This window comes from Uloborus diversus, chromosome 7 (assembly GCF_026930045.1).
Source record: "Uloborus diversus isolate 005 chromosome 7, Udiv.v.3.1, whole genome shotgun sequence".
Classification (NCBI taxonomy): Eukaryota; Metazoa; Arthropoda; class Arachnida; order Araneae; family Uloboridae; genus Uloborus; species Uloborus diversus.
In genome coordinates this window covers 115465212-115480199 of record NC_072737.1, presented here as the reverse complement: position 1 = coordinate 115480199, position 14988 = coordinate 115465212, and the positions used below count along the sequence as shown (strand labels likewise).

Below are 14988 nucleotides of genomic sequence, written 5' to 3'. Positions count from 1 at the left end.
AAATAACTAAAAAATTGTTGAAAATTAAAGACATTTTAATTTTTAAGGTTCAAAAACTTTTCTGTGCAAATTTAAGTGAATTATCAATACTATTGTAGGCAGGGGCGGATACAGATTACCATTTTACGAGAGGGGAGGGTCATGCTGAAGAATGTCCTCCCCCCTGCTCCCAACCAAGAACGAATTTACGATTTTGGGTACGAAAAATGTCTAACTACTTGGGAGTCAAGAAAAAGCGGGAAATCGGACAATAATGCACCTCATTTGGCAAAAATGTTAAATTAATGTCATTAGCAATGAAAAGAAGTAGTATTTCAAATAGTTACTTTAAAAAATAATTAATGAATTAAAAGATCACTTAAATAGGTAACCTTTTATTCATTAAGTGTTTCAACACAATGAGGACGGTTATTATTGTTGACGGTTTAGGGGGGGGGTGTCATAACCCCCATGACCCTTCCCTTTTATCCGCCACTGATTGTAGGTAAGTATTTCTTTTCCTAATTGAAAAAATATCTTAATCATATAACTCATTCATAAATTCTAAATTCTGAGGTTATCTGCCCCTTTCAAAAATACTCAGAGGTACAAATAGGAGTGTATTAGTATTTTACAATAACAAATGCAGTTGATTCCGTTTAATAGGACCACATTGGGACGGAGCCATTTTGGTCCTAATAACCGGCGTGTCCGATTAAGCGAATAGGATCTGTGTAGCTTGACCGAACATGCAATACACAAACCATGTAAATGCCATTATTATTATTGTGAGCCTCATATGCATGGTGAGCATACAAGGAAGAAAAATCGCTGTTTACGAAATTTTTAAAATGAAAAATAAATTAAAATAAAGCGAGTAATCGTTTCACACTCGCTTAACAACGTGTTCAGACCGATACGGTTTTATATACATTCCTTTCAATCAGTATCGATTCAATTCAATAACCAGAAGTAACTAAAAATGTGAGAGAGAAAAAAAGTGATAAAAAGTATTAATCGGTCATTAAAAACTCCTATGAAATGTAAATTACGTATTTTACAGTACAGTTTTTTTTAATTTGCATATTTTTTAACGTACGAGCTGAATTGAAGAAATTTGAAATTTCAGTGATATTTTGATCTATGCTGAAACAGTGCCGCCTTGCAATGGAACTTTCGTTAACCATTTTTTTCCTGTAAATACTGCTGAATTTAATTGAAAGCTTCAAGTAACCATTAATATTAATTTTTATTGCACTTACAGTTAAGTAAGTCAACATACATGAAACTCGCTTGAAGCGGGCGATTTTCAATTTTTTTTTTCCAATTTGTATTCCCATGTTCTTTGGTCCGATTAAGCCGATTTTTGGTCCCAATAAGCGAATAATATTAGGCTTGTGTAATGGGATTTATTTTGGTTCTTTAAGATTTGATTCGAAGAAGCGGCTGGTCTGATTAACCAGTGGCCCAATTAAGCGGATTCCACTGTAATAACTAATAGTTATCAATAATTAGCATGATCGTTAATGAAGTCTATTTAATTAGCGGTTTGAGGTAAGAACCTGGGCCCACTCTGGAAGAGAATCCTGGCTACGCCACCGCAAACTGATGACGAAAAACCAGAGGTTTACTCGAAAACAGTGAGCTTTAAAAAGGATTCCATTAATAAAAGAAATTAAGAAACTCTGGTTTAGAGAGATACATGATCCCAGGGATCAAGTATCCATACGACAATATCAACAAAATGAAAACAATATAAATGTTGTTTACTCAGTTGACATTAACTTTAAACATTCAAAACCATGTTAACATAATAAAAATTATCATAGTTTGAGTGATAGATTTAAGCAATCACTACAGTAAATATGCTAAACGATTAAAATATTAGTTCGCACTTGTAACCCACATATCACCTCAAACATCCAAACATAAACTAACTCTACTGATAAATTATGTTTTGATCAGCCAAATGAGTTTGAACAACTGGATTTCCAGAGTTTGAAATAAATTTTCTGAAGCGAAAAGGTAATATGCTTAATCAATCTATTTTTCCTGAAAAATTGACAAAATGTGTTAAGCTGCACACATTCAGTTGGGTTAAGCATAACTTTAAGAACTACAACAAACGAATTGTTTGCATTTGACTTTTCAGGTTTTGAAAAGATATAAGCTAGATTTTCTTTTTTATAAGTACACTGATACTTACATTTTTCTTCCCTCATTTTAAAAATTAATTAAATTGATAAAACTCTTAATTTTATTATTGCATGACAAGATGCAAATAAGATGATTTTCGTGCTTGTCATCCCATTTTTTACTTCCTTTTACAAAAAAAGGAAGCATTATATTCGCAAAAAAAATTTCACTCAAAAATCGACCTGAATTTCCATTTTACTCACCCCCGAATGAATACTGAGTTTTTTTTTTCGACTCGACCGCACGTGGATAAGTGCCTAAGAAAGTATAGACACGCGAAATATCCATTACGATGATTCCCGAGTTAATTACAGCGAATTTTCTCGTGACGTCCGTATGTGCGTATGTCGCATAACTCAAGAACGGTAAGTCCTAGAAAGTTGAAAGTTGGTACGTAGACTACTAGTGGGTCTAGTTGAGCACCTCGCCTTTTGGTTGCATTTGGGTGTTTTTAAAGGGTTTTTTTTTTGCCCCTTTGGGGGGGGGGATCATTGTTCATTTCGATGTAAACTCAAGTGGTGTTATAATTTGGCGGCCCAGTCTTTTAGTCGCCAAGTTTTGTCACAAAATTGGCGACAAATTGGGCGATTTTTTTCTTTTTAAATCTGTTTCAATTCGGCCACGGTTGGTGATATTTAGAGAGCAAACTATTGAATCACATTAAAATTGCCAGTAATGGGAAAATGACATTAAGTTGGAGTAAAAGGAAGTCATGTGATGCACACATCCGCTCGTTTTTAACCGACTTCAAAAAAGGAGGTTATGACTTCGTATTGTGGCTTTTTATGTGTGTTTTTATTTGTTGTAATTTTATCTTGATTACTTTACTTTAAAAAAATTGCTAGTTTTATTTATAAAATATAGTACTGCTCACAACTGTATTGGATAATAATTAACTGATCAAAAACATCATAAGTCCATGAAAGTTGTGTACATTTTTTTTAAAATAAAATTAGAAATGGTGTTATTTTTTAGAATCGTTATATAGAAAACTAAAATCCATTGCCAATCTAATGAAAAGCCTGTATTTTCTCAGTGGGATTAAGTATCTCCCATGAAGGGATCATGTATTCCTTGATGTGGGGATACATGATCCCTTTATAAAATTTTTGAAAAAAAAAATATTTTACTAAAACTATCTTAATTTCAACTAAAAAAATACTGTCAGATAGAGGAAAAAAAAACCTTTGTTCACGTACTTTAAAAAAAACGAGCTGATGTGTGCATCACATGACTTCCTTTTACTCCAATTTAATGTTATTTCCACATTACTGGCAATTTTAATGTGATTCAATAGTTTACTCTTTAAATATCACCAACAATGGCCAAATTAAAACAGATTTTTTAAAAAAATCGCCAACTTTGTCACCAAGTTGACGACAAAACTTGGCGACCAAAAGACTGGCGATATATCGCCAAGTGTCCACCAAATTATAGCAGAACTTTAGTTTACATCGAAATTAACAATGATTTCCCCCAAAAAGGGGCAAAAGACCCCTTTCGAAACACCCGAATGCAACCAAAAGGAGAGGTGCACAACTAGACCCCACTAGTAGTCTACGTACCAAATTTCAACTTTCTAGGACTTGCCGTTCTTGAGTTATGCGACATACATACACACATATGCACATCCGCACATACGTGCATACAGACCTCACGAGAAAATTCGTTGTAATTATCTCGGGAATCATCATTATGGATATTTCGCGTGTCTATACTTTCTTAGGCACTTATCCACGTGTGATCGAGTCGAAAAAAAACCTCAATATTCATTCGGGGTGAGTAAAATGGAAATTAAGGTCGATTTTCGAGTGAAGATTTTTTCGAATACAATACTTCCTCTTTTGTAAAAGAAAGTAAAAACTGATAATTTGCAGCAGAGAAAAAAAAAATTGATAACTAAAGTGGGGATCAAGTATCCCTAGTCTCCCCTACCAAAAATTTAACATTTAAGAACAAAAGTTTTGTTTGAAACAAATAGTATCCTTTTTTCTCTAGGTCAAGGTTGTTCTTGTCCCTATCACGGTGCCAGTGTGTGGCGACAGGACCACCTAAATGCATCTCAGCAATATCAACAAATCCCTTACCGACTCAATCAGCCAGCTCAATCTCAAAGTCTCAATCCAACCACTGCCTCCTTGCCTCAGATGCCTTCATCCTTGGGACGGAGTCATCAACCTGCTGCTACCTCAACAGCAGTTGCTGAGTCTCAGAGCAGAAATGTATGTAAAAGTTCAGCAGAAGACAAGAGCAAAAAATCCAAGAACGCGAAGCATAAAAAGGCGAAGGGTAAAGGGAGAGCTAACACTGGTGAGTTAAACTGGTTGTTTTTTATTCGCAAAAAAAGTCTTTAAAAAAAAGCATTTAAAAAGTTGTGTTGGATAACTTAGGGAATAATAGTAAATCTAAACGTTAACAAATTTTCCAATGAATGGAGATTATACAAAATATGATATTGCCGAGTGAAAGGTAAAAACTTTGACATTAGATTCAATCAGAGAAAATAATGCTGATCAAACTGTATTCAAAACCGATAATTAGGTTTCAATTCAATAAATTGTTTAATACAATTACGCGAAAAGTGGAACTGAAGACTGAATAATTTCTTAAACCTCAGAAAAGATATTTTTGATGGAAAAAGAGAGAGAGAGAAAGAGAATAATAATGAAAAAAGAAAAAATGAATGAAAGAGAGAAAAGAACATTTTTGTATTATACGGTAAAGCAAGCAATTTTAATCTTGGGGAAATTCCTTTTGTTTACGGAATAGAATAGCTCATACGCACACACAAAATTTACACATTTGCAACTTAAATGGATAAATTCTGTGTGTAAGTTAAGTTGTTTGTAAGTTTTTCTGTTTAAGTTATTCTGTTAAGTTAATCTGTGTGTAAATTCTGCGTGCAAGTTATTCTGTGCGTAAGTTAATTTGCAAATGTTGATTAAGTTTCTGTATTCGACTATCAAATTAACATACAACTTAATGTTAATTAGATACTGTAGAGCATTTAACAGTCAAGTATTATAAACAACAAAATGTTTAAATATCAAGTAATGTATTGGTCTATATTTCTATTTCAACATCTAACATATGCTGTACGATTTGTTGAGAATAACATATATGCACAAAATATTACGAAACTTTTGTTTATAGTTGTTCTTATTTATTGAAACTATCATCGACGAAAACGCAGTGCGTTTAGACTGGACCATAGTTAGACAAACTTGCGTCATCTTCGCAGGTTCAGGGAGAAATGAAGTTCTCTCTTCTGGTTCTCATCCTTCTCTGTAGTTTTCTCATCCTTTTCATCTTTTTCATCCTCTCATTACGCTTATTTTTCTTCGTCTGCTTCATTTTTCTGTAGCTTTCTCCTTTTGTGTTCTCACTCTTCTCTTCGTCTCTCTGTTCGTTTCTATAGTTTTTCAGTCCTTATTCATCTCTCCCCATCCTACCGTTACTCATCTCTTCTACTCATCTCACTCATGTTCTTCATCTCTCTTTCTTTCTATAGTTTTTTTATCAGCCTCCTATTCATCCATTTCATCCTCCTGTTGTTCTCTTATTCTATTCATCTTCTTTATCCCTTTATTTCTTTCCAGGTTTTTTTTTTTCTGCTTCATGTTCATCTCTCCCATACTTCCGTTGTTCTCCCATTCTACTCATCTCAGTCATCTTCTTCATCTCTTTCTTTCTTTCTATAGTTTTTTCATCCTCCTGTTCATCTCTCTCACCCTTCCGTCGCTCTTTACAATTCTACTCATCTCACTTCTCTTCTTCATCTTTCTCTTTTTTTTCCATAGTTTTTTTTTCCTCCTCCTGTTCATCTATTTCATCCTCCGTCACTCTTCAGTTCTACTCCTCGTTTTCACTCTCATCCTTTTTTGTAACTTTCTTATCGTTTTCCTTTCGGAAAGTCTTAGCAAAATAGAGCAGCGATCTCATTCTCTTTATGTTTCTAGAAGTTGATCAACAAAGGGTGAGTGGTTGAATCCAGTTCTATAGTTTAGAACAGTGGTTTCCAACCTTTTGCACTCCACGACCCTTTTTTAGCCAATTAAATAATCCACGACTCCAAATGAGTTGAAGAAATAACGAAATGAAGGCTATTATAATTTTAACGTATATTTCGACACATTCAAATTTCTTACATTCAATTTATTGTTCAATTTATCATACATTTGTGTCAAAAATCATAAAAAATTATTTATTTTTAAATTTACAAAAAGTTACATATAAAATAGTTAACTATTATTTCAGTAATGACTGAATCGTAACTTTGTGAACAAAATTTTGAAACAAGTACTAATTAAGATACATAATCACCTTTGTGCTAAAAAGCAAAATAAGAAGTAACAACTTTAAAAAGCACAAATTGCAGAAGAATTGACACAAATTGCGAAAGAAATGAGCTTCGTCCTTTAGCTCATTCCTTTTGCATTGAAAAAGGCGTTCCCTGTAACACCGAAACACGTGTCTGCAGTAATCTGCAATTTATGCTTTTTGACGCTGCTAACACTAATTTCACATCGCTTAAAGTTTGTTTTTCTTACTGTGCTGATACAAAGATTATATATATATATATATATATATAGAGAGAGAGAGAGAGAGAGAGAGAGAGAGCCATTCCATTTCAGATCAGGCAGGGTCTGTCACATCACCATCACCGATTTTTTTGAAAAAATTACAGTAGTTACAACTGAGGGACATATGAAATATCCCAAAAGGATTTTGCAAGAAAATTTTTTTTTCTTCAGTTACAGCCTATTAAAATTCTGCACATAATCCGCTATTTTGGAAAAAAACCGGCAAAACACTCCATTTGAAATGGACACTATTTCAAAAGTATTTAACCTATTTGAATAATTTTTTTTTCTAAAAATAAATAAGGACCCATATATCCTCTAGACATCATTTTTGAAAGTTTAGTTAGGTTTTTTGATAAAGAAAAAAATTCATTTTTGAAGCGAAAAAATTGCATTTTTACCGATTTTATGATTTTTTTTCTCCATGAAAAAAAAGTTTTTTTTACTAAACGGAGATGGCAGTCTAAAGCCCTTATATGATAGTTTCATAACATATTTTATTATAATCCTTGAATGCATACAGCCTCAGAAAAAAAATTTGAAATTTTGAAAATTTTCAAAAATTAGCGATTTTTGAAGTGATTTTACTCAAAAAAACCCATTTTTTTTTAAATCTAAAAATTGGCTCATTTGAACCCCATATAATGCTTAACAAGTGTATAGACACCGCATCCCGTATTTTTCTCATAAAATGTTTTATGATTTTTTGAAAGCGACCTTATCGCCCATGGCATGCATGTGAAATAAAAATTTCTAATAATTTCAGTGACTGAAAATCTGATTATATTAATGCGTAATAGCTACAATAACGGTTCACTTTATCAGCATTAAGTAAAATTTTACTGACTTTTAATAATATAACAGTATCAAACCGCTTCTGATGACCCAGTCAATTCGTCTTTTTGTACTTCGTTATATAAATATATTTTTCTGCTGATCAGCGCCTAATTGTTATGGGAGCTGAGCTCCCATACTTCCTTATTTGTTTCACTCAAATTTTTGTATTTTTGACCGAATTCAGGGCGGTCATTCCAAGCTCGTCAGCTTGCGAGATCGAGATTTTCGCTCACGCGATCGGTTGTGATGTAGAAATGTCACAAAGTAGTATTCTAATCTACTCGAACCTAGCCGCAAGCTAAGTTCGAGTAGATTAGAATACTACTTTGTGACATTTATACATCACAACCAATCGCGTGAGCGAAAATCTCGATCTCGCAAGCTGACGAGCTTGGAATGACCGCCTAGATAATCCAGTCAATAGGTAGAAAAAAACGAGCTTGCCTTACAAAAAATGGGGTCAAAGATTTTATTTTTAAAATTTGTGTATACTAGTGCCAATATGAAAAAACCAAGTTATCCAACACGAAAGACCTCGGGAGAAGTTTTGGGGGCCGAAAACCCCCAAAAATTTGTGACTTTTTGTAGTATTTTCAAAATATCTCAAAAATGGTTAAAATTACAAAAAAACTTCCAATGCAAATGTTAAAGGGGATTAAATTTCCTTCAACTTTTGTCGTTACAACATTTTTGTAGCATGAAAAGCAAGCAAGTTACAGCTTCTTGAAAGTCACACTTTTTCTGAACCCCCCAGTGAAGTGCGTGAAAGCGCATCGGATAATGGAGGAAAAAAGGAGAAACGCCGGCAGTCTGACCTTGGAAATCATTTGTCTTTCACAGTTGAGGGTAAATGCCTCTGTTCCCTTTAACTTAAACAAAACACTCCCATTCCATCCCCCCCCCCTTTTTTTTTCTCCAAATGAGATGAATCGACTCAATAGCTACTCATGTTGGTCACTTCAGGGTTTGAGCGAGAGTATGTTTTATCAATTTGTGTGTTCTGTATTATAGTTTTTTTCCCTAGAAATGATTACGCCTGACCAAGGTGTTTTTTTTAATTGTTATAATTATTATTTGCGAGCTCAGTTTGCATGAATGCGAAATAAAGATCGTGAAGGAGAAGGGAATAGAAAATCTTCAAAGATGCAGCGCAAAACGGCAAAATGAAGAACATCAGCGTTTTTTGAAGTTCTTAAAAGAAGTGACAATTCACACTGCCTGTCACAAATGCTATATCAATGAGCAATCAATCTCTTCCCTTGAAGTAATGGTTGAACCTAACATGTTAACTGAATTCCTCAAGAAAGATTACTGGCAAATTATAACAACAAGAATTGTCTTATTCAACTTCTTGAGACATATTTCGAAGAGTAGCATTGAAGTCAGGCAGACTCAAGATGATGCCGACTTACTTGCTGCTCTTTCAAAGGCAAAAGAAATTGAAAAGGTTGTTATAGTGGGCGAGAGGATATAGATCTGTTGGTGCTGATGACAGCTTTAGGACAGCCTTTCAGCAACTTGTTCTTTTTAAAACCTGGAAGAGGGAATGCTTGTGATTTGTTTTTTTCCCCACCATATCTTTTAAGTTTGACCCCAGCAATATTCTTTTCATCCATGCGTTTAGTGGGTGTGATACGATTTCGGCAATCTTTGGCCAAGGCAAAATTAAATTGTACAAAATAGTCAAAAAAAAAAAAAAAACTCTTGAAATTAAGGAAGCTATTGAAGTATTTATGAACCCAATCTGTCATCATGATGCCTTAGCTGCAGCTGGAGAAAACATTTTACAAATATTATACATAGGTGACGTAAAGTATTTGAACCTATCTTTGGATACTTTGCAATTTAATCTTTTTATGAAACTAGTATACAGGGCTAAGATAAATCTTGCAGGGCTACCTCCAATGTGCGGGGAGGGGGGGGGGAAGGATGCTGGACGTTATCACTCATATTGGTTCTACCACCAAATTCAAAGTTAGTTGGGCAACATAATTGAACCAGAGCAATGGGGTTGAGAACGCAGAAAGCAAGGTCTAATGCATGTTGGCACGAAAAGAGATTCAGTTACTCAGAATCTTTTAAAGATTGTGCCTTGTACCTGCAAGAAAAATTGTACTGGAGCCTGTTCTTGTCACAAGGCAGGTTTAAAATGCTCCAGCACGTGCAAACACTGCAGTGGCACAAATTGTGAAAATGTTGCAGAAATTTCATCTTTGGATGAGACTGCTGAAGAAGATGATTTGTTCCAGGAGCTTTTGGAATTACTGCAACAAGGAGATGAACAACTAAAGGACCACAGCTTCTTTCTACCCCCTACAGATTCTGACCCGGGAGAACCTGGACCTTCAAAACGGCTTCGAAGAAGATACACAGCGTATTCTGTTGTCCTTTCTCTATTTGCTTTAAGGTCAAAAGAATCTCTCTGTAATTTAAATCTGTATTATTCTGTCTGTAATTAATCTGTATTAAGCTTCTACATCTTGATTTTCATTTTGAAAGGTAATTCTTTTGGGTTTTTCATGCCTCGAAAAGTCAGTTTCTGCAGAATTTTTTCAAAGTGTTCATTACGTATTACTATTGTACCTTTATTTACGCATTATTATATCTATTGTTTGCTTATTATCACCCTAATATTTATTCATTCACATTTATATTCGAATATTGCATTTTCGCTTGTAATAGAATAGATGGTACGAATTATGTGCTTTAAATGAATGAGAAGATTATGTAATTCAATTACAAACTGCGATATAATCATATGTTATTGGAGTCTGACTGAAGACTACCTCTGTCAGACTAGAAATATTAGTTCGTGAGCGGTGGGGGAGGGTTTATTATTATTATTGTATCAGAGCATAGGATGCATGACTGTGTTGATTTGATTATTTGCTTATTGGCTGCCTAATATTCATTCCTTCACATTGATATTTAAAAATCGCATCTCTGTTTGCAATAATTAGACTAGAATGTACGAATTATATCCCTCAAATGAACGTATATATTGTGTAATCCAGTTACAAATAGCAATATATCATCTATTATTGGAGTCTGATGAAGACTACCTCTGTCAGATCAGAAAAGTTAGTTCGTGAGCAGTGGGGAAGGGTTTTTTTTATTATTGCATCGTCGTATGTGCTTTAAATGAATGTGTATATAAGTATTTCAGTTTCATAATACATCGTTTGTTTTTGGAGTCTAGTGGGAACTAATCTGTCAGACAAAATTGCTACTCTGTGTCCAGAAGGGGGGGGGGGGGGAGCAAGAAACTCAAACTACTCTAACTGTCAATAAACTCTCTGAAACTAAAGTTTCTATTCAAGTTCTAATAGTTATGACGCCTTGCTTTCGGTGCGAAAGCTTTTTTTTTTCGGAGTGGAGGAAAACTGCCTATTTTCAAAGAGCTATAGCAAGCTTGTTATTTGTGCTACAAAAAAGTTGTAAATGCAAAAGTTGTAGGAAATTTTATGTTCTTTAAACTTTACTTTTAAAACTTTTTTCTAAGTTGAACTATTTCGGAGATATTTTGGAAAAAAAAAACAAAAAAAGTCATAAATTTTTGTGGTTTTTCGGCCCCCAAAAGTTCTCCCGGGGTCTTTCGTGTTGGATAACTTGGTTTTTCCATGTCGGCACCAATATGTACAAATTAAGAAAATAAAATCTTTGACCCCATTTTTTGCAAGGTAAAATGTATCTATTGACTGGACTAAGACCACTTAAGAATTAAAATAAGTTCTGAAGACTATAGGGATCCTGCACTTCTTTTGTTAGAAATTGGATCCCTGGCTATAAAAGCTACCTTTGGTGAGATATGTTTGGTTACCTCAACTTACAACCATGTTCAATTGATTACTTCTCTCATAAAACAGGTGGGCCTTTTCAATTCTTAAACTACAAGTGAGCTTTGCGGTTTGAATTTAGTATACATATTCTTACGTTTAAAAGTAATCATACGAGGTAGGATCCAAAAATTATGTGACAACATTCGCCAATGACAACCAAAGCACGAAATTAAAATTAATCATTTTAAATGCATTGTATTGTTCTTCCCTTTGATGGTTTTCCCTGTCGCGTAACTGAGTTGAAGAGAAAGAGAATTGAAAGAGTAAAAATATTATTCGTTGCTGCATATGAAAGTAACGGTGAATGCATAGCTTTGGAGACAAAATAAACTAATATTTATAAAAAAAAAGGGGAAGATTTTAACTGTTAGTGATAAAGTACATCATTATCGTAGCTCTTAGTCATTAATATAATCACCAAATGCTCTTCTATCTAAAGGCTACACACAGAGTCTTACAAAAAGACGAATTGACTGGGTCATCAAAAGCGGTTTGTTACTGATATATTATTAGAAGTCAGTAAGATTTTAGTTGTTCCTGATAAAGTGCACCGTTATTGTAGCTATTAGGCATTAATATACTCAGAATTTCAGTTACTGAAATTATTAGAAATTTTTATTTTACACGCATGCCATGGGCGATAAGGTCACTTTCAAAAAATCATAAAACATTTTATGGGAAAAAATACGGGATGCGGTGTACATCCACTTGTTAAACATTGTATGGGGTTCAAATGAGCCAATTTTGAGATTTTTAAAAAATGGGTTTTTTGAGTAAAATCACTTCAAAAATCGCTAGTTTTTGAAAATTTTCAAAATTTCAAATTTTATTTCCGAGGCTGTATGCATCCAAGAATTATAATAAAATATGTTATGAAACTATCATATAAGGGCTTTAGACTGCCATCTCCGTTTAGTAAAAAAAACTTTTTTTATGGAGAAAAAAAAATCATAAAATCGGTAAAAATGCAGTTTCTTCGCGGCAAAAATGAATTTTTTTCTTCATCAAAAAACCTAACTAAACTTTCAAAAACGATGTCTAGAGGATATATGGTTCCTTATTTATTTTTAGAAAAAAGAATTTTTCAAATAGGTTAAATATTTTTGAAATAGTGTCCATTTCAAATGGAGTGTTTTGCCGGTTTTTTCCAAAATGGCGGATTTTGTGCAGAATTTTAATAGGCTGTAACTGAAGAAAAAAAAATTTTCTTGCAAAATCCTTTTAGGATATTTCATATGTCCCTTAGTTGTAACTACTGTATTTTTTTCAAAAAAATCGGTGATGGTCATATGACACTTTTCATACCTGCCTGCCTGATTTGAAATGGAATGACTCTATATATATATATATATATATATATATATATATATATATATATATATATATATATATATATATATATATATATATATATATATATATATATATATATTTATATATATATATATATATATAATTTTTTTTTACTATGTCATACAAATTTCTTGAGCCTGTAAAGTATTGTGGCTCAAACCGCATATTTATACGACTATTTGTTGCTTTTTTATGATTTTTTAAAGTTTGTCAAAGAAATTTTCGGACACCCTGTATTTTCCTTCAAACGCGAGACATAAAAGGAAGGATAAAAAGAGGAGCTAGCTGTTCCCTTTTTGCACGAGGTCTTAAATTCTATGCAAGTATGCAGAATTGAGATATTTCGATTAAAACTACCATACAAACACTTTATCCCCAGAAGGTCGTGAATGCGTCAACTGTGGTGCCACTTCTACCCCACTCTGGAGGAGAGATGGAACTGGACACTACCTGTGCAACGCTTGCGGCCTCTATTACAAGATGAATGGCCACAGTAGACCACTTGTCAGACCGAAACGGCGTCTGGTGAGTGAAAATATAACTTTTTTTTTTTTTCAAATATTTTAGGATATTTTATTAGAGTTTCATTGTTCCGTCCAATACGTTTTTCTTTCTTCTTTTGAAATCTATGATTCATAAGAGCGTTTCATGTTTTCTGAACATTTCAATTGATTCACGCATAGTAGAGGAATGTGGGGGCAAAGTGAAATGGTAGATGACTGAGCTTTTTCAAAATGAAAAAAAATTATTTTGAAAATTTCAGAACAAGAGCAAAAACATTGTATTTTATAGCAAAACCTTCATTGAAATATATATATTTTTAAATTTTTAACAGTAAATTTTAGCCTTCCAAAAAAAAAAAAAGGAAAAAGGAAAAATTTCAACTTTTTTTTTCATGGGGCAAAGTGAAAAATCAAAGATGTTTACAATGAAATAGTTTCTATTTGATTATAAAAAGTATTTTTGACCAAATGAATCTATACTAATATTATAAAGAGAGAGGGCGGATTTTTGTGTGTTTATATGTTCGAGGTAATCTCCGGAACCACTGCACCTATTTCAAAAATTACTTCACTATATGAAAGGTGCACATACACACACTCATGCCTGCGCACAGACACAAACACTCACTCCTACACACACACCCATACGCATACACACACTCATGCCTGCACACAGACACAAACACATATGCCTACATATACACACACGAACACCTACACACACGCGCGTACACACACAGCACTGCATACACAACACGCACACACATGCATACATACACACACACATACACACGCACCCACACACATATGTCTACACAAACACACAAATGCGCCTACACAAACACACACGCGCATTCATAGACACACACGCTCGTGATTGCGAAAAACATAATTTGAATTCAAGATGCGAAAAATTCAAATTAATATAATTTTTTTTTTTTAATATCCCGACAAGCGTGATATAACGAGGGGTTACTGCATTATATAGCACTATTAAATACCTGTTATTTTGTTAATTATAAGATAACAAATAAGTGATAACAATGAAAGAAATGAAGAACGTTTTTGTAAGGTTGCTATGAGCCTGGGGTAAGAATTTACTTTTCAACAGAATGGGATTGCTTCCGAAATTTTAAAAGTATTTTTTTCTGAAAGAGCATGCCTAAGAACATAGGATTTAACTATTTGTTAAATAATTTGACAAAGTTTAATATTTTTTAACTATTATTTTAATTGGAGCGCAGGTTGAAATTCATTTTTTACGCTTCTACACATGACATCACAAGTGTTCTGACATTTCCATTTTCAAAAAGAGAAGAGCAAATTGCCACAACGGTTCCATTATTGTCTAAGCAGAGAAGGCATCATTCTGCTCTTCCCGAGGCGTGCTCTCGTAGTTAGGATGAAATGGGGCGTTTCCGAGAAAAACCAGACTACCGACTGCCAGATCAGCAAACCGAAACAGGTGCAGTTATAGGAGATGAGATGGCTATCTTATCAGCTGTGGCAGATCTCAGGCTGCAGCTCCGCTCCGAGGGCGATCCTAACGCTAGATGAAAGGAAAGAGATGCTGAACTCCGAAAGATTTTTTTGCAACTTCCCTCAGATGAATTTATTTCTTAACCATATATAGAAAGCGAGGAACATCTGTTTGTCGCATTTTTCGTATGTTCGTAGGATATTGCTCAGGAATGTCGA

The 14988-nt window shown here is 33.8% G+C and overlaps 1 protein-coding gene across 1 annotated transcript in view; it reads left to right on the top strand.

Annotated features, from left to right (window-relative positions):
- The window catches only part of LOC129226850 (transcription factor GATA-3-like), a 67844-nt gene that overhangs the window by 18401 nt on the left and 34455 nt on the right, over nt 1-14988 (top strand). The window contains exons 4-6 of the mRNA XM_054861480.1: nt 1244-1247; nt 4409-4485; nt 13167-13312. Coding sequence (XP_054717455.1) covers nt 1244-1247; nt 4409-4485; nt 13167-13312 — 227 coding nt within the window. The remainder of the gene's footprint in view (nt 1-1243; nt 1248-4408; nt 4486-13166; nt 13313-14988) is intronic.